This window comes from Coregonus lavaretus (genome assembly GCF_964263955.1).
Source record: "Coregonus lavaretus genome assembly, chromosome: 8".
Taxonomy (NCBI): domain Eukaryota; kingdom Metazoa; phylum Chordata; class Actinopteri; order Salmoniformes; family Salmonidae; genus Coregonus; species Coregonus lavaretus.
In genome coordinates this window covers 31033774-31054728 of record NC_139995.1, presented here as the reverse complement: position 1 = coordinate 31054728, position 20955 = coordinate 31033774, and the positions used below count along the sequence as shown (strand labels likewise).

Below are 20955 nucleotides of genomic sequence, written 5' to 3'. Positions count from 1 at the left end.
TTTGCCTTCAGTACCGTTCGTTTTTTAGATATAGCATTAGTGTATCATATTATCCTCAAAAACATTACATTAAAAAAAGAATCAAGACATGTTTTAGTCTACTCAAAGCAATCTGCAAAAAGCTTTCGAGCAGTTTATATTCAATCTTTAGAAATACCTGTAAAAACGTCCATTTATACTTTGATCAAGCTGCAATTTACAAGAGGTAAAATGAGGACAGACAGGTCCCCAACAATTGAACAAATATTTGTATGAACCGAGACGTCAATAATTGTCAGGACCATCTTATAACGCTGTCGTACACCTGATGACCACACAGAACGAGTGGCTTACTATAGTACACACAACTAAAGTGACAATCATCAGTCATCATAAAGAGAAAAGGTTAAGAACAGCCTAACCCCTTGAGAATCTAATAGGATGCATTTAAAAAGCAATGAATCACAATCCAAGGGCCGATTTCAAAGACAGATTAAGACTAGTCCTGGACTAAGAACCACTTTCAATGGAGAATCTTAATTGAACATGCTTTTTAGTCTAGGCCTAGGCTTAATCTGTGTGTGGGAAACCGGACCCAAAAGTCTGAGCTGCTATTTATATTCAAGTAGAAGAAGTCAGTCAAATTGATAACCCTAACCCTGTAGACCAATGTAAAAACCTAGCTATGATAGTGCAAATGTGTCTCCCCACATCAGGTGCTGTTTGTTATTCACATATATTTACTGTTTCATAATGAGGGGACTTAGTATTAATAAGAGATGAACTAGTACCTAAACAGGTATCCAGATCTATTTTGTTGACATGCTTTACCTTGGGTGTTCATTATACCCTGAACAGCTCAGTCATGGATGGATGAAAAATAATTTCCATCATGACTCCATACAATTATCTTGTGCTTTTCAATTCCTCTCCACTATGTATCTGATCATACACAAACAAATGGTAAACAAACACATACAGTGCCTTCATATAGTATTCACACCCCTTTACTTTTTCCACATTTTGTGGTCCTGTATGGCTCAGTTGGTAGAGCATGAGGCTTGCACCGCCAGGGTTTTGGGTTCGTAAAATGTATGCATACATGACTAAGTCACTTTGGATAAAAGCGTTTGCTTAATGTCATATATTATTGTTGTTACAGCCTAAAATTAAAATGGATTACATTGAAATTTTGTGTCACTGGCCTACACACAATACCACATAATGTCAAAGTGGAATTATGATTTTATATATATATATATTTTATTAATTAAAAATGAAAAGCTGAAATGTCTCGAGCCATTAAGTATTCAACCCCTTTGTTATGGCAAGCCTCAATAAGTTCAGGAGTACACATTTTCTTAACAAGTCACATAATAAGTTGCATGGATTCACTCTGTGTGCAATACGTGTTTAACATGATTTTTGAAAGACTACCTCATCTCTGTACCCCACGCATACAATTGTCTGTAAGGTCCCTCAGTCGAGCAGTGACTTTTAAACACAGATTCAACCACAAAGACCAGGGAGGTTTTCCAATGCCTCGCAAAGAAGGGCACCTATTGGTAGATGGGTAAAAAAAAAAAAAAAAAAGCAGACATTGAATATCCCTTTGAGCATGGTGAAGTTATTAATTACACTTTGGATGGTGTATCAATACACCCAGTCACTACAAAGATACAGTCGTGCTTCCTAACTCAATTGACAGAGAGGAAGGATACCGCTCAGGGATTTCACCATGAGGCCAATAGTGACTTTAAAACAGTTACAGAGTTTAATGGCTGTGATAGGAGAAAACTGAGGCTGGATCAACAAGATTGTATTTACTCCACAATACTAACCTAAAGGACAAGTGTGAAAAGAAGGAAGCCAGTACAGAAAAAAAAAACATTCTAAAACATCCATCCTGTTTGCAATAAGGCACTAAAGTAAAACTGCAAAAATTTGGCTAATAAATTCACTTTATGTCCTGAATACAAAGCATTATGTTTGGGGAAAATCCAACACAACACATCACTCTTCATATTTTCAAGCATGGTGGTGGCTGCATCATGTTATGGGTATGCTTGTCATCGGCAAGGACGTTCTTTTTGCAATAAAAATACATGGAATCGAGCTAAGCACAGGCAAAATCCTAGAGTAAAACCTGGTTCAGTCATCTTTCCAACAGACACTGGGAGACAAATTCAACTTTCAGCAGGATAATAACCTAAAACACAAGGCCAAATATACACTGGAGTTGCTTACCAAGACAACATTAAATGTTCTTGAGTGGCCTAGTTACAGTTTTGACTGAAGTGGGCCTGAAAATCTATGGCAAGACTTGAAAATGGCTGTCTAGCAATGATCAACAACCAACTTGACAGAGCTCAAAGAATTAAAAAAATTATAATGTGCAAATATTGAACAATCCAGGTGTGGAAAGCTCTTAAGAGACGTACCCAGAAATACTCACAGCTGTAATCGCTGCCAAAGGTGATTCTAACATGTATTGACTCAGGGGTGTGAATACTTAAGTAAATTAGATATAAAATCATGTTTTCACTTTGTCATTATGGGGTATTGTGTGTAGATGGGTGAGATTATTATTTTTTTTTAAATCCATTATGAATTCAGGCTGTAACAACAAAATGTGTAATAAGTCAATGGGTGTGAATACTTTCTGAAGGCACTGTAAACATGAAATCCCTGAAAGATACAGAATCCAGTCACATTCCAGGGTGAACAGCTGAGGCTATAAGCTGTGTCCATCCTGGAGCAGCACATACTGTACATTACAATAACGCTGGTTGTGATGATATGGCTTGGTTTAGTAATGAGCTTGAGACCAAACACACACACACACACACACACTCCTCAGCTGGCAAAGTGCTGGTAAAAGGTCAGTTTAACCCTCTCTATAAGGTGGCACAGTTTGATGGCAGGGCCCAGCTTCAGCCCCATACACTCCTGTACTGTGGGCAGGCTCAGCAACAGCAGGGCCTGGCCATCTATCTCCTGTCAACACACACAACAACATGACTCAGAAAATTAGCACACTGTGCGTGTGTGTATGTGAGTATGTAAGTGTGTGTGTTTTCTGCTGTGTGTGTGTGTGTGTCACTCCTACCTGGTCTCTGAATATGCGTGCCATCGGGGCACAGTCAGTAGTTCTGATGAAACGGGTCACGTCAGTGATGCTCCAGCCCAGAGGACTGCTGTCCAGATGCAGCTTCTCCTGCACCTCCACCCTCCCACTCTGAGACAGAACACACACACAGGGGGGTTACACATATATAGTTCCAGGATCAGTGTGTGTGTGTGTGTGTATAATTATGTAACCACCACTACCTTAGGTAAGGTGGGCTGGTTCTCATCATCTGAGTAGGAGGGTGAGCGGGCGGGTTTCCTACGCTGGCGACAGGGTCTGTCCCGGGGGCGAGGTTCTGTAGGGGTGGGACAGGGGGAGGGAGAGGGGGGCTGGGACTTCCTCTCTGACACCTCAGAGTCATTCTGCTGCTCTGAGCCTGAGTCGTCCTCACTCAGAGAGTAGTCCTCATCCAGGTCCTCCTCCTCTCCACTAGCCTGGGGTGGGAAGAAAGGGGACAGTTATGAGTTTGATTACTGGCTCCTTCCATATAAAAGTTCCCCGTAACATCAGATCTAGAATCAGATTGCCCTGCATGCTGGACCAATGGTTAGGGGCAACTACTTCTAGCTTCTCTGTGATGACCAAGTTAATGGCAGTTGAATGAGTTGAATGATGTAAGAATGTGCAGTACCAGTGGGGAGCCAGCAGGGGTAGACAGGCGTTTCTTCTTGTGGACAAACAGGGGCTTTCTCTTCTTCCTCCTGCTCCCCTGCTTCGTGCTGCTCTCCATGTTAGTGAGACCGCCAGGGGGATGGCTGATTCGCTTGGTCTTCTGCTTACCATAGTAATAAGCTATAGAGCACACAGACATACACCAAGCAAACTATTTTAGACCCACAAAAATAATAACAGGAGTGCTAGCCATTTAGCAGACGCTTTTATCCAAAGCGACTTAGTCATATGTGCATAAATTTTTACGTATTGTATAGATAAATATTGATAAGTACATTGTAAATACAATCTAAGTCTGCATGTGTTTGTGTCTGTGTGTGTGTACTGTACATGCATACACATGTGTAAGTATGCAAATATGTATGTGTGTGTGCGTGTTTGGTAGCACGTACTGTATTTGGTCTTGGTGAGAAGGGAGCAGTTCTCCGAGCAGTGTTCTAGCACCATGTGAGGTGCGATCAGGTTGGGGCAGCACTCCAGCCTCACACACATCTTCCTGCAGAACTCAGCCACCTGGTCAGCTGTACGGGCAATCCCCACAGTGGCCCGGTAACTCTTCCCTTTGTACCTACACACCACAACATGGTCCAGAGCAGAATCTGATCCATTACTGTCTGTCAGAGACCAATGTGGTAAGGAGCATCTCTTCCAGTATGATGTTTATGCAGCAGAGAGAATGTATATCCTCAGTGTCACTCGACTACTACCATATACTGTGGTGTTATACATAGTGACCAAGAACAGAGCAAATCTACAGCATACAGAAATAAACTCAGCAAAAAAAGATAATTAATAGAAATCCAAATAACTTCACAGATCTTCATTGTAAAGGGTTTAAACACTGTTTCCCATGCTTGTTCAATGAACCATAAACAATTAATGAACATGCACCTGTGGAACGGTCGTTAAGACACTAACAGCTTACAGACGGTACACAATTAAGGTCACAGTTATGAAAACTTAGGACACTAAAGAAGCCTTTCTACTGACTCTGAAAAACACCAAAAGAAAGATGCCCAGGGTCCCTGCTCATCTGCATGAATGTGTCTTAGGCATGCTGCAAGGAGGCATGAGGACTGCAGATGTGGCCAGGGCAATAAATTGCAATGTTCGTACTGTGAGACACCTAAGACAGCGCTACAGGGAGACAGGACGGACAGCTGATCGTCCTCGCAGTGGCAGACCACGTGTAACAACACCCGCACAGGATCGGTACATCCGAACATCACACCTACGGGACAGGTACAGGATGGCAACAACAACTGCCCGAGTTACACCAGGAACGCACAATCCCTCCATCAGTGCTCGGACTGTCCGCAATAGGCTGAGAGAGGCTGGACTGAGGGCTTGTAGGCCTGTTGTAAGGCAGGTCCTCACCAGACATCACCGACAACAACGTCACCTATGGACACAAACCCACCGTTGCTGGACCAGACAGGACTGGCAAAAAGTGATCTTCACTGACGAGTCGCGGTTTTGTCTCACCAGGGGCGATGGTCGGATTCGCGTTTATCGTCGAAGGAATGAGCGTTACACCGAGGCCTGTACTCTGGAGCGGGATCGATTTGGAAGTGGAGGGTCTGTCATGGTCTGGGGCGGTGTGTCACAGCATTATCGGACTGAGCTTGTTGTCATTGCTGGCAATCTCAACGCTGTGCATTACAGGGAAGACATCCTCCTCCCTCATGTGGTACCTTCCTGCAGGCTCATCCTGACATGACCCTCCAGCATGACAATGCCACCAGCCATACTGCTCATTCTGTGCGTGATTTCCTGCAAGACAGGAATGTCAGTGTTCTGCCATGGCCAGCGAAGAGCCCGGATCTCAATCCCATTGAGCACGTCTGGGACCTGTTGGATCGGAGGGTGAGGGCTAGGGCTAGGGCTAGGGCACTGCTTCATAGGGATCATTAGCTATAAGCAGAGCCAGGGAACAATGCTTTAGGCCAAGTCAGTGGACATACCAGAGTATACACCATAACAACACCGAAGTACTCCTCTCTATCTTACACACGCACAACTGTAGATGACAACTCACTGTTATCCCCATACAGATACATATTCTATTTAATTATGTGCTGTATCCTACCATATAATCTTCAATGTCTTTCTAACCCCCCCTGTATCCTCTCCTGTCCTGTGGTCCAGGTGTTAATAATAACACTGACTTGGCCTAAAGCATTGTTCCCTGGCTCTGCTTATAGCTAATGATCCCTATGAAGCAGTGCGAGTGTATATCATCCATATCATCATATAAGGTGAGTGTTATTAACGTAGCGTTATTATGGTGTTATAGTGTGGTGGGTAGACTGACTTGGCCTTCAGTGTCTCTCCCTGGCCGTGCCCCCTGAGCTCTGGGTCCTGCTGCAGCTCCCTCAGCACCTGGCTGGGCTTGTAGGCCGAGCTGATCAGCAGAGTCAACACCTGGACCACAGGACAGGAGAGGATACAGGGGGGGTTAGAAAGACATTGAAGATTATATGGTAGGATACAGCACATCATTAAATAGAATATGTATCTGTATGTGGATAACAGTGAGTTGTCATCTACAGTTGTGCGAGTGTAAGATAGAGAGGAGCTGGTAGAGGTGTGCTGCTCTCTTGTTCACCTCTTTCAGCACCAGGACACAGTTGCCGGGGCCGATGCTCTGGGGCAGCTCAGCGATGCGGCCGTTGTTCAGGTAGGGGCCAGAGAAACAGCGGTGGTTGAAGTAGATCTTTGGGCAGCTATACTTCCCGTTAGCTGCTGACATAGACAGTCACACACACGTAAGATTTTCTCATTTGCATTATTTTTGTACCAATTATTTTTCACAAGGAATTACACTCACCGCTCTCCAATTGGCTCAGATCCTGCTGCCTTGCTGTATCAGGGGGCGTGGCTTTAAGTGGAGATCTGCCATCAGATCAAACCCAAATAAACATACAGTTAAAAATAAACTAACACGTCACAAAGTTGGTTAACAGTAGAGGTAAGTTTAGCTTTTGATTTCTATTCCCTCTCTCCGTAATATTCAAGGTCTGCAAAACTCACTGCTTCTCTGGTTGCACCACGGCCACACGGCTCTTCCTCTGAGCTGCAACAGAAGAGGTACAAAAGTCAACATCTACACCTGCCAGTAACATTCAGATAAAACACTGATATACACTACCGGTCAAAAGGTTTATAAAACCTACTCATTCAAGGGCTTTTCTTTATTTTTTACTATTTTCTACATTGTAGAATAACAGTGAAGACATCAAAACTATAAAATAACACATATGGAATCATGTAGTAACCAAAAAAGTGTTAAACAAATCAAAATATATTTTATGTTTGAGATTCTTCAAATAGCCACCCTTTGCCTTGATGACAGCTTTGCACACTCTTGGCATTCTCTCAACCAATGCATTTCAATTAACAGGTGTGCCTTCTTACATTTTAGTCAATACGGAACATTTCAAGAACTTTGAAAGTTTCTTCAAGTGCAGTCGCAAAAACCATCAAGCGCTATGATGAACCTGGCTCTCATGAGGACTGCCACAGGAATGGAAGACCCAGAGTTACCTCTGCTGCAGAGGATAAGTTCATTAGAGTTAACTTCACCTCAGATTGCAGCCCAAATAAATGCTTCACAGAGTTCAAGTAACAGACACATCTCAACATCAACTGTTCAGAGGAGACTGTGTGAATCAGGCCTTCAAGGTCGAATTGCTGCAAAGAAACCACTACTAAAGGACACCAATAAGAAGAAGAGACTTGCTTGGGCCAAGAAACATGAGCAATGGACACTAGACCTGTTGAAATTTGTCATTTGGTCTGGAGTCCAAATTGGAGATATTTGGTTCCAACCGCCGTGTCTTTGTGAGATGTGGTGTGGGTGAACGGATGATCTCCACATTTGTATTTCCCACCGTAAAGCATGGAAGAGGAGGTGTTATGGTGTGGGGGTACTTTGCTGGTGACACTGTCTGACATTTATTTAAAGAAAAACCCTTGAACGAGTAGGTGTTCTAAAACTTTTGACCGGTAGTGTAGACCAACCATCAAAATGGTCAGGAGGTTCTTGTTTGGACCCTGACCTCTAGGTTTGGAGGGGTGCTGGAGGGGATAGCCATTACTCTCACACCAGCTGACTGGAAAGATGTCCAGGGAATCCACATGAGTGATGATGTCAGGCAGAGGCTGCTTCAACCCTGGGGAGAACACACAGAGCAGAGGGGAGGTTATGAGTGGCTGAACATGTGGCTAAATTGAATATGTAAATAGAATAACACTGAGTATTCAGGTAACTGAAATTGACACCCAAAATTGAATAGGTCGTAATGATAACAACATTCTTGTCCCTCCCCCAAAACCTTACATCCCTCCAACCCAGCCCTCTTCTCTCTCCTCCAGCTGTTCTGTTCTCACCTTCCAGATGCAACCAGATGTGCTGACCTCTGACCCTGGTTACAGTTGCCACGTGGACTTGCTCAGGAGAGACAGGATTCACTGCCTCCAGCCTCATGGACTCAACAAAGTCATGATCACTCAGCCCCTGGGGGGAAAACACCTGTCATCATATCAGTTGGAGTGGTGTGTGTGTGTGTGTTTTTGGTTGAAGTCAAGGAACAAGGAACATTCGGACAAGTGGGGACATTTCTCTGGTCCCCACAAGGAAAAAGGCTATTTTAGGCTTAGTTTTACAATTAGGGTTAGAATTAGGGGCTAGGTTTAGGGTTAGGAGTTAGGATAAGGGTTAGGGAAAATAGGATTTTGAATGGGAATCAACTGTTTGGTCCCAACAAGGATATTAAAACAAACGTGTGTGTGTGTGGTTGTGTGTCTCACCACAGGGAAACAGCTCTCTGGTGCGCACTCTGCTCCACACTGGTTCAGGTAATCCGCCCAGTCAAAGTTCTGACCCTGGTAACCTACACATCCACACACCCAGGGACACAGTAAACTCTGTGATCCATTTCACTGGAGCAGTAGAGTGCCTGAGGTGTGTGTATTCTGCCCTACCTGGAGGGGGACTGAGGGGTACCCCATTTTTAAGGCTCCACTGGGCAGGGAAGATTCCGGTGCTCCCATAGTGACAGAGTAGGGATAAGCCAGGCCCCGCCCCCTCACTTTCTCCCTGCAGACTGTCCATCTGCACCAGGAAGTACTGGTCGCTCAACACCTGGGGAACACAATGATGACATCACTGTTACAGCCCCATACATCTAGGGGCAACCTACCACATGACGGATGCTGTGTGGATGAGGTGAGGTGAGGTCGGGGTGTTACTGTGGTGACATGTGAGCGTTACCTTGGTGACAGTAGCTGGGCTGGTGTTGAAGGGGGCAGCGGGGTCCACTGCCTCTAACTTCATCCCCTCAGAGAAGCAGTGAGGAGAGAGGACTGGCCTGTCCTACAAACACACACACAGGAGATATGCCAGAGGGAGAGGGAGACAGAAAGAGGGTTGGGGAGACAGAGAGAGAGAGAATACCTTAAAGAAGTCTTCATTGATGGCTTCTTCTTTAGGCGGTCTAATGTTCTTTCTCACCTCCTCCCACTCTGTTTCACTGCGCAAACCACGAAGCACTGCAACACAGCACAATGACATTATCACTAACTTTCACTAATACTTACACAAGCACCCAAACAAACACACTACAACAGTGGTCACCAGGCAACCAGCCCAGCATTAACACATCTTATTCAACAAGATCTTGATGATTCATTGATTGAGGTGTATTTGTGTTTACTCTGTAGTTTTCCAGGTCCAGGGTTGGTCAACAGCGCCATAAGGTGCAGAGGCAGTTATGTTCCTTACCAGTAGGTGGGGTGAGAGAGAAGCTGTTCTCCTCAGCCCAGCCAGGTGGGTGTAAGAGGGGGTCCAGGTAGAATACCCAGCGCCTGGCCTGTGACTGGGTGAGCCCCTCCGTCCCAGTGTAGCGCAGACACAGACGGCCCCCTACGTTGTCCTCCACCTGGGCCCCCCAGGCCACCCCCGGGTCCACACTGTCCTGCAGCTCCACACACCACCCCGGGGGGAACAGGTCTCCTCCTGTCTGGGCCTGGACACACACAGAGAATGTTAGAAAATATTGACATTTATTGATACTAAACAATCAAGCTGTTCTGAAATGATTAGTAATGTTGAATAGGTCCCAACTATAGTTATGGTCGTAGTGTCCCCACCCTCCCCACTCCTCCCTCCCCCAGACTCACCCCCTCCAGTAGGTGTGCTGGTGCGCTCCCTCCCTGAGCCAGAGCCTCCTCTAGGACAGCTTCCCAGTCAGCATGTTTCTCACGGACACCTGTACACACATCACATTTATACATTTTGTACATCTATATCCTGTTAATTCCTGTATGAAAAGCTTTAACAGAGTATTCCAATGCATTTATTTGAGCACAGCGCCCAACCGGTCTACAGCAACACAAACGCATATTTCCATCAACCCCTATGTCACCCCCTCCTCACCCTCAGGCGGTCTCATTGGTTGCCCGTGCTGCCTGCTCCAGCCCAGAGGGTGTAGGTCAGAGGTCATGATGTCACACCAGAAGTCTGCTCGTCGGTCATCATGGTAACCCTCGTATCGCAGCAGCAGCAGTTGGCCACAGGTGGTGATGATGGTGGCCACCCAGTAGGGTTGGTCAGCCTCCGAACGCACACACACCTCCAGACTCATCCCTGGGGCCAGCCCTGTCTGCAGGCTATGGTCCACCTGAGAGGGAGGGAAGGGTGTGTATGTGGATATACAATAAATAGGGCCCTGACAATGAAAAGCTCTGGGCCCTAAATATAAGTACCATATCTGCAAATGGGCCCTGATACAGTGAAATAAGACATACATGTTTGAAGGCGTGATGTGGAACCGCCAATACTCCATTCTCCTCCAGATATTCATCCCAGTTGAAGTCAGACTCCAGTTCAGAGCCCTCTTCTGAAAGACAAACACAAACTAATTTACAAAGACAGAAATATAATCTGAATACACCTCTGCCATTCAACCATTGTGAGACTCACCAGATTCCTGTGTCTTGGGGTTCATGATGCCCCCACTGTGTTCCCAACACCACCCAGGAGACTGTATTAGCAGTAGCTAAAACCACTTTGATCCAACTGAAAAAGATACAAAGACAGGACGTTAAATAAACACCTCTGTAGAACTACATCTGTTTAGGGCCTGGTACTCAGTGGCCTTTAGATCTCACATATTACACACTTATACAGTTCCAAGTCTAAAAAAGGTTAGCAATCATTTAGATTTTGGTAGGTTAAGAGGAGTTGCATTTGGAAAGCTGTCCCTTTCCCATGTGGGATCCTTAGGAAGTCATATCAAATGACCATGGGATGTGATTGCAATGCGTGTGGAGTCTGCACTTTTGAGGTTATAAATTGCACCCCTAGCAGCCTCTGCCTCTCAACAGGTGTTCCCGCCAGTAGCTGAAAGAGATCTTCTTCCTATCTCAGAAAAGGGGTTGGTTGACCATGTCAGACTCAGCACAAAAATGCTAATGCCAGCCTACACATAATATCTTAATATTTGGTTGTGAAAAGTCCTGTAAAAAACAGTAAATATAGTATTGGTCACATACAATGATTTCATTGGTCACATATAGCCAGCCACAGACTACAGTGAAACAGTGTAATAGGCTATACTGTGTAATAGCTACAATGTTACAAATGTTTACAACGTTACATCAGGTTGCTTCCAATGGCAAGCTAAACAAACATCAGATAAAACACTAATCTAGAAAAAGCTAGTCAGACTTATGATAGTTTGTCAGCATCAGCAATATTGCAATCTACTGTTGACACAATCTTGCAGGCAAAGGCATCATGCGCCCACCCCAACTTTCAATGTTATATTGGGGTCAAGTAAAATTGAATTGACAACATTTAAAAGAGAAGAGGAGAATAACAAAATCTGTCTTGCCAATGACGGGTTTACAATGTTGATCGTGGATATAAAAGTCAGTGCTAGGAAATTGATCGGGCGCGCGAAGCTGGTGCACCGTTTCCACTGACCACGAGCAAGTTAACAACTGAAATGTCAAGTATGGGTATGGCGCTGCCTACTCAATCGAGCACTAAACAGCTTATTTGACACCAGGAAAAAACACACGGGAGCCACCAAGGCAGCTGAAAATAGTACATAATAAATAATAGCTAAGTATTTCGTCCACGTACGTGAATCTCACCTTTTCTAGTTCTTCCTAGTAAATTTAAAACGTTGCCCCCGTCTCGCTCTCCTGTCCTCTGCCTCGTTCCAATATGGCACGAACCTCAACTGCGCATGCTCGATCATTCACTTTCTCAACCTGGGGCTGTCAAGAGGCGTCCCGCACCGATGGACTTGTTAATGTATTTGAGCGATTAGAGGGAAAACATTGTGTTGTCTTTGTTTAAATTACAAAAGCATATCTAAATCAATTCAATTTATATCCTGCCACAAACAACGACGCGCGGACCGGTCAAGGATAAAGCATAAAGAAAACAGGCCTACACAGCCAGTCGTCGTGAGCCATGCAATAAAGCACTAGTTAATTGAAAAAATGCAATTCAATACAGAACTATCTAGAGATCTTTTTTCTGCATTAATTCTCTATCATAATTGCAACTTTTCGTCTGTACCCCCCCCCCCCATGTTCTTTTAAATCAAAGTCTAATTGTGTAGGCCAAAAGAGCAGGTTCCCATTTTTTTTTTTATCAGTCTAATTTTGTAGGCCAAAAGACCAGGTTGGACTTTTTGGATTCCATAGCCTTTTTTCCTCGCAGTGTGGGCTCCTGCAGTAAGTAGGTCTGACTGCTCCGTTTCCATGGCAACAACATGCAAAAGGATGCATGTGGGGTGGCGGGAAACGCGATGCAATTACTTCCATTGAATTTCAATGATTAATTGATACTAGACAATATTCGCTGCCATGTAGTGTAAATTAGCAATGTTTTTTACACAATGATATGGGACAAGATGCCCTAATACACTGTAACTAATCTGGCCTAGGCTACAATTAACAATTAGTCAAAATCCACCTGTGTTTTTATTTATCAAAATCTAAAATAGCCTACCTCTCAAGCAGGTTACATAAAAAATAAAAACAATAATGTGCAGGTTTAACAGTGTTTCAGTGTTTGCTCATACTGTACACACACTGACACACAGAGCTCTATTTTCATGTCATCCAATAAATGTAAACGCCTGGAGTTTGCTAAACGCATTTAGAATGGAACCAGTGCTATGATCAGATGAGATGAAAATAGAGCTCTTTGGCCACGCACACCAGTGAGGGTTTGGTGTCGAAAGATAGATGCATCTGCAGAAAATAACCCCTTATCTACTGTAAAATATGGTGGTGGATCATTGATGTTATGGGGCTATTTTGCTTCCACTGGTTCTGGGGCCCCAACGGCATCATGAACTGCACCCAGTACCAGGACATTTTAGCCAAAACCCTGGTTGCCTCTGCCAGGAGGCTGAAACTTGGCTGCAAGTGGATTTTCCAGCAAGACAATAACCCCAAGCACACATCAAAATCCACAATAAAAATGGTTAATTGAACACTAAATCAACATTTTGCAATGGCCATCTCAGTCTCTAGACTTGAACCCCATTGAAAACCTGTGGCTTGAATTGAAGAGGGCAGTCCATAACAGCAGATGAAGGATATCAAGGATCTGGAAAGATTCTGTATGGAGGAATGGTCTAAGATTCCTCCCAATCTCATAAAACATTTTAGAAAATTACTCAGTGCCATAATCCTTGCAAGGGGAGGGTGCTGGAGTATTGACCACAATCTCTTTGAGAAAAAAACCCATTGTTAAACAAAATCTCTTTCTCTGAGCAATTGTATTATTATATAATTTTCCCAAAAATGTGGGCATACAATATAGCTCAGTATTTGTAATTATTATTTTATACAGTATTTTTTGCTCATCTTTATCAATGGTGCCAATATTTTTTGACCTGACTGTACACACACACAGAGATACACACACATTCAGAAACAATTACCGGTAAACCATTTTTGGCCAGTGAGCTGCTCATTCCAACTTCACCCTCAGTCCATGACAGGGTCACTTAGGATTGCAGCGGTTTCCACATTCCCCTCCAAGTCACTATCTTCAGCTCTATCTATCCTTCTACCATTCTGTTCATTCTGTCTCTCTCTCCTTTCCTCTCTGCCATTATAGCTGGCAGGTTACTCCTCTGCTGGGCAGGTTTAGGTGTGTTTCTTCCCATAGCGAGGTAAGAGCTGAGTCCGAACAAACTGAACGAGTTTTGTCTCTGTGAGAATGACAGTGACAAGTACACCCAGTAGACACCAGGCCCCCACGGCGATGTGAACCAGCCTCAGTAACCATCCTCCGTCACAACAGAACACACCCTGAAACAGCAGAGTACAGACAGATGGGAAATCCAATTTTATGGTAAATAAATACATAAAGAGATAAGACAATCTGTCTCACTATTCTCTCTGAGTATGTGATAAGAATAGATATACAGTGGGGAAGAAAAGTATTTAGTCAGCCACCAATTGTGCAAGTTCTCCCACTTAAAAAGATGAGAGAGGCCTGTAATTTTCATCATAGGTACACGTCAACTATGACAGACAAAACGAGGAAAAAAAATCCAGAAAATCACATTGTAGGATTTTTAATTAATTTATTTGCAAATGATGGTGGAAAATAAGTATTTGGTCAATAACAAAAGTTTCTCAATACTTTGTTATATACCCTTTGTTGGCAATGACACAGGTCAAATGTTTTCTGTAAGTCTTCACAAGGTTTTCACACACTGTTGCTGGTATTTTGGCCCATTCCTCCATGCAGATCTCCTCTAGAACAGTGATGTTTTGGGGCTGTCGCTGGGCAACACAGACTTTAAACTCCCTCCAAAGATTTTCTATGGGGTTGAGATCTGGAGACTGGCTAGGCCACTCCAGGACCTTGAAATGCTTCTTACGAAGCCACTCCTTCGTTGCCCGGGTGGTGTGTTTGGGATCATTGTCATGCTGAAAGACCCAGCCACGTTTCATCTTCAATGCCCTTGCTGATGGAAGGAGGTTTTCACTCAAAATCTCACGATACATGGCCCCATTCATTCTTTCCTTTACACGGATCAGTCATCCTGGTCCCTTTGCAGAAAAACAGCCCCAAAGCTTCACAGTAGGTATGGTGTTCTTTGGATGCAACTCAGCATTCTTTGTCCTCCAAACACGACGAGTTGAGTTTTTACCAAAAAGTTATATTTTGGTTTCATCTGACCATATGACATTCTCCCAATCCTCTTCTGGATCATCCAAATGCACTCTAGCAAACTTCAGACGGGCCTGGACATGTACTGGCTTAAGCAGGGGGACACGTCTGGCACTGCAGGATTTGAGTCCCTGGCAGCGTAGTGTGTTACTGATGGTAGGCTTTGTTACTTTGGTCCCAGCTCTCTGCAGGTCATTCACTAGGTCCCCCCGTGTGGTTCTGGGATTTTTGCTCACCGTTCTTGTGATCATTTTGACCCCACGGGGTGAGATCTTGCGTGGAGCCCCAGATCGAGGGAGATTATCAGTGGTCTTGTATGTCTTCCATTTCCTAATAATTGCTCCCACAGTTGATTTCTTCAAACCAAGCTGCTTACCTATTGCAGATTCAGTCTTCCCAGCCTGGTGCAGGTCTACAATTTTGTTTCTGGTGTCCTTTGACAGCTCTTTGGTCTTGGCCATAGTGGAGTTTGGAGTGTGACTGTTTGAGGTTGTGGACAGGTGTCTTTTATACTGATAACAAGTTCAAACAGGTGCCATTAATACAGGTAACGAGTGGAGGACAGAGGAGCCTCTTAAAGAAGAAGTTACAGGTCTGTGAGAGCCAGAAATCTTGCTTGTTTGTAGGTGACCAAATACTTATTTTCCACCATAATTTGCAAATAAATTCATTAAAAATGCTACAATGTGATTTTCTGGAGAAAAAAAATCTCAATTTGTCTGTCATAGTTGACGTGTACCTATGATGAAAATTACAGGCCTCTCTCATCTTTTTAAGTGGGAGAACTTGCACAATTGGTGGCTGACTAAATACTTTTTTCCCCCACTGTATAGTTTGTATCCTAACTCCCATTTCTATGATTGTAAGGGAGAAACAATAACTGTTTTATTAAATGTGAGTGACAGACTTAAGTGTGATTGGCTGACATGTGATTGGCTGGTGTATACAGTATGTGGTGTGTACCAGAGGAGGCTGGTGGGAGGAGCTATAGGGGGACAGGCTCATTGTAATGGCTAGAATGGAATTAATGGAACGTGTCAAACACATCAAACATATGGAAACCATGTTTGACTCCGCTCCTTTTATTCCATTACAATGAGCCCATACTCGTATAGCTCCTCCCACCAGCCTCCTCTGGTGTGTACAGTAAAGCAGTGAGGAGAGCAGTTATAGTGTGGTACCTCAGAGATGGCAGTGAGGACTGCACTGAGAGCCAGAGCCAGCAGCAGAAGAGGGGAGGGCCTCAGGCCGCGCAGAGGCGTCCACTGGCTGGACAGGAAGTAGCGGTGGATGAAGAACAGGCTGTGGAGGATACGCAGGCCCATGTTCAGACAGTTAGCCAGGATGAAGCCAATGCCCCCTGCCCACCACGTCAGCATGTAGGATAGGAGCAGGAAGGAGATAGACAGAGCCAACATCACCAGGTTATACCTGGGGACAGACGAGAGAGCAACGTTAGCAACCTGATACACACTGTGTGTGTGTGTGTGTGTGTGTACCTGCCTTCTCTCACCTGTCAACCTCTTCCTTGCTCATGGCAGCAAAGACAAAGCACTCAGTAATTCCATTAATGGCCAGCAGGAGCACATAGGAGCTGTAGCATCGCAACAGACTGGGCCCTTCAATTTAACACACATATCATTACACACAACCACTCACATAAAACCAATAGCTTGAGGAATTAGATTATTCAAATAATTGCTGAATGAGTTCCTTTATCTCTCTATAACTCCAGTGATTCAGTTGACTATATTATATTATTATATATTATATTATACTATGGTGGTTGACTCACTTGGTTAGTTGACTCACCTGCACCACTGCTCAGTAGAGATCCCCCATAGATGTCCAGAGCCAGGTGAGAGTAGGCGTAACCAAACACTGTGATGATCAGGCCAATCACAAGCACCAGCTTCAGCAGACACTCCAGAACTTCAGCTGCTATGGCAACCTCATCCTGCAGACCAATCAGCAAGCGGCATCAATGCACCTGCATGAGCTATCGTGTGTGTGTCAGACAACTTTATTTATCATTGGCCACTGACAAATGGTGAAATGAGTGACATGTTTTGATTGCCTGACTCTTCCCTCTGACCTGTTTCTGCTGCCTGACGTCCCGCCCCCTCTCCAGGACTTTGGCGAAGAAGACATAGAAGCTCTCCTCGATGGGCAGGAAGATGAAACGGGCCACCATTGAGCCCAGGTTGTTGACAATGTCGTACACGCCCTGCTCCCCGAAGCTCAGCACGTTGAGGAAGGTCATGACATAACGCTCGCCCTCCGTCAGGATTTGCTTCAGGAACGACTGCTTGAAGAAGCTCCACGTCAGCCTGGCCAACGTCCAGTCAATCACAGGCTACAGACACACACACAGCGGTATGACATAGCACACACAATTGTGACCTGACATAGTATATGGAAGAATGAATGAATTAACCAAACAATCAATTTATAATTTATTTATGTCAGTTAATACGACCAATTGCTTTCGGGTATACTGTATACTAGCTCAGTGAGGAGTATATGCTGTGAGTGACAGGGTTATGGCTGTTGTGGTGAATGTTACCTCTCCTTCAACTCTGGAGGGCAGCAGGTCTGCCACACGCCGCAGGGGGAAGAACTTCCTGTTGGCCTCCCCAGAGCCCAGGAAACGCAGGAAGTAGACAATGTAGCACAGCACCAGGAACCCTGTGTACACCAGCTACGAAGGACAGGCCAGTATAACAGTTAGCTTAGTAGACACTCGTCCACAGTGATTTATGAGGATTGCATGCAATACCATCTCCACATATACAGATTAATATTTACTAACACAACCTTACTCCGTGACCACTTCATCTTTTTGACAATACCATCTATGCACACACCCTCTAACCATACTCCCTTGTAACCAGTGATGTAGTGGTTTTAAAAAAAAGTGGGTAAATACTGATTGCGGTGAATTAAGTAATGCTGCCTATACTTTCAATGCATTTTTTCTGCAAAAGGTGGGTAACCGCTTGCGCTAAATAGACAAACATAAGATCATTGTGTAAAGGACGGGGCTGTGTGCGTATGTACCTGAGCAGCAGAGAAGATGTAGAGCCCCCACTGAGGAGCAGAGACCACCAGCACCACTGTCAGAACACACTTAGCCACCATGGCCAGGCTCTCAGCAACCACCTTCAGCCTGACAAACATGTGGGCCTGAGCCAGGACCCAGAGAGGCTCAGCCAGCAGCTCCTGCAGTGCGGCCAGGGCAAAGAGCCCCACAGCGGGGCCGTAGTGGGGGATAGTCAGGGGATCTGGAACCTCCAGGAGCCACAGCCACACACACACCAGGAGAGATGCCCATAGTACACCCAGCGGCAACCTGGGAGGATGACACACACACACAATCATAAGTTGTGTAGATAGTGCTGATGAAAGACCCAACTGTGTATGTTCTGACCAGAGCCATTCAACACTGTGCAGCAGTTGCTCCCCTATAGTCACACTCACGTCAGCCATAGCAGGTTGATTACTTGTCTCCAGTTGTGATCTGTTCCGCCACTCAAACAGGCTCTCCTGAAGGCCTCTCTGGACAAGAAGACCAGCGTGGAGTACAGCAGTGTCAACCTGCACACACACACACGTGCAAACACACATGCACACACAGTATGTAGTGGTGTTAGTTTTTGTTTAACTGCAGGTTTGGACAGCTCATATTGCAGCAGGTGTAATATTAAACAGAAGGCAATTCCACAGTAACAGACTGATGCTGAGACTCAGATTTTCCACTTTAAAATGTATGTCAAACCAAAACCAATGATTGCAAAGTTAAACAAACCACACAACTCACTAAACTTTGCTTCTGCACTGTTCTTCAAGTAAATGTGTTTTTGTAAAAGTTTCAGTGGAAATTGTTCAAAGTCGTCCTTGTGCATAGAGTTGTATGGTTTGTTTAACTTTGATATCATTGTTTTTTGTTTGGCATACATTTTAAAGTGAAAAATCTGAATCCCAGCATCACTCTTATCATGGAATTGCCCAAGAGTAAAACAATCTTACCTGACGTTGACCACGCCAATCAGCTCTTTGGACACAAAGCGCAGCGTGAATGCGTTCAGCAAAAAGGTGAGCACACGAAACATGACCTAAAAATCACCAGGAACATATTCACTATGCACATAGATAGATATGCAATGGGTAGAAATGTAATCAGTCATGTAACATGTGGATGTCTTTCTGCTACTTGAATATTGTATTACTCAATGCCTTAGGACAACACACACACACACTAATCTAATTAACAACTGCTACACAATCTAGGCATTCAGAAAAATTGCTACATAAAAGGATATTTCTTCTACAACTACCTTAAAAGCATGTCCTCCACATGTTACTCTGAGGGTGTGGATATAAGGAATTTTAGCAAGGACACTATTGTCATCAAGTGCAAAAATGAGTATGACATAGCTAATTATAATAGCTAGCTACTTTACCTGAAGCAAGACATTGTATGATGCGAGAGTGGAGGCATTCTTCAACATATCTTGGGAACTCATCGTGCAGCTAGCTAGCTAGCCCTCCTCATTTGAGGGTTACTGGCTGTATGACAAGTTTCCTCCAGAAGGTGCACTGTGAAAAGGAGCAGACTCACAGATACATACAGTAAGTGCGTTATGAAGTATGAATCTGTACTAATTTTAGTGCCATTTGTCTTTTCTGGTGGCTCGTATGACCAGACCTCACTACATACAGCTTTAGAGATGTCTGCTTCATGCAGTCAACTTCCGTACACATGGAAAGTCACTATCTACGTCACCAGAACGATTTGTGTACATTATGCAAGTGGCCCGCTAGGTGGCGTGGTCACACCAACGTTGAGTTTTGGATGCAGGAACTGCTGTAAATAAGAAATTAAAGTCTCATGGGAATACTGCAATATTACATTCAACATCGCATACAAATGCAAATATTTCATTTTAGAATGGACATTACATTTTTGTGCCAATTGTGTGCGTTTGTGTGTCTGTTCACAATTTGTAGAATGCAAAGGCCATTTCTTCATGAGTGCAGTGAGAGCGTGGTGTATAAAACGTTACTCCCTGATATCTAAAGCGTTTTATATGGTAGAGTGACTGAAGACACTAGGAGTTGATGATTTTTTATTAAGATGTAAAAGATGGAGACAGTAAAAAAAGCACATCCTTAGCACACCAATAATATACATGTTACAACAATATACATATAGATATATATCTATATCCAGCATCTCAATAAATTCCATTCAAATAAAGACATTCATGTAGCATCATACACAATAAGCACAATAATCATACACCAAATCTTTCCCTGTCCCATATGAGGCTACATGTAATGGCAGGGATACCTGTAGTTGCTCAGTCTGAACTGGGTCTTCTTAACACTACATGGCACACAGTCCAAATGACCACACAATAGAGGCAAAGGCTCCCCATGCAGTGACGAACTGGACATTGGATTAAGTCAATCTTTCAAGAATATGTGACACATTTAAGAGGTTGTTGAGATTGAGAGGTGGTTGGTGTTGGTATGAGGTCTTTAAACATGCAGACAGCTCACTCACAAACCCCCTGCATTGACATTCCCTTTCACAGCCACAAACACGCACACACATACACAGACACCCTCCAACCCTAATACAAGTCAGACCATTAAAATATAAGGCCCCCCATGTACACCTGGACACCCTAGCATGCACACAAAAACAGTAACACCTACAGTATATCTGTACAACAGAGGCTCATTCCTGTATAAGTTTAATTCCTATAATTTCTCTAAGTAAGTACCAAAGGAGACTGCTTGTGCTTCTATTGCAGTCACAAATACTAAACATAGAACAGCTCACTCAAGTTGAGGGTTTGATCACATGAATGAGGACACCTTGACGAACTGACCCTGACCCTAGGGTCGTTTCACGAAATGGGTGCCTTTTGTGTCCCTTTGATATTTT

General features: G+C 44.1%; 2 protein-coding genes across 2 annotated transcripts; both read right to left on the bottom strand.

Moving 5' to 3' along the window:
- Positions 1-1730: 1730 nt before the first annotated feature.
- LOC311133752 (scm-like with four MBT domains protein 1) lies at positions 1731-12034 on the bottom strand. The gene is made up of 21 exons (XM_084167304.1): positions 11945-12034; positions 10767-10862; positions 10592-10683; positions 10221-10464; positions 9965-10053; positions 9567-9810; positions 9240-9334; positions 9057-9158; positions 8768-8927; positions 8594-8676; positions 8174-8300; positions 7843-7956; positions 6815-6857; positions 6612-6676; positions 6390-6523; positions 6096-6205; positions 4174-4349; positions 3741-3901; positions 3310-3543; positions 3089-3217; positions 1731-2976 (listed from the first exon to the last, which is right to left on the bottom strand). Exons 2-21 carry the CDS (start codon positions 10789-10791, stop codon positions 2836-2838), a joined length of 2568 nt encoding a protein of 855 aa, XP_084023430.1. The 5' UTR covers positions 10792-10862; positions 11945-12034; the 3' UTR covers positions 1731-2835.
- A 731-nt stretch (positions 12035-12765) lies between these two features.
- Positions 12766-19748, bottom strand: LOC311133753 (man(5)GlcNAc(2)-PP-dolichol translocation protein RFT1-like). Its single transcript, XM_084167305.1, has 10 exons — positions 19463-19748; positions 19029-19114; positions 18480-18596; positions 18060-18351; positions 17566-17700; positions 17095-17355; positions 16812-16956; positions 16513-16618; positions 16181-16430; positions 12766-14128 (listed from the first exon to the last, which is right to left on the bottom strand). Exons 1-10 carry the CDS (start codon positions 19523-19525, stop codon positions 13964-13966), a joined length of 1620 nt encoding a protein of 539 aa, XP_084023431.1. The 5' UTR covers positions 19526-19748; the 3' UTR covers positions 12766-13963.
- Between the last annotated feature and the right edge of the window lie 1207 nt (positions 19749-20955).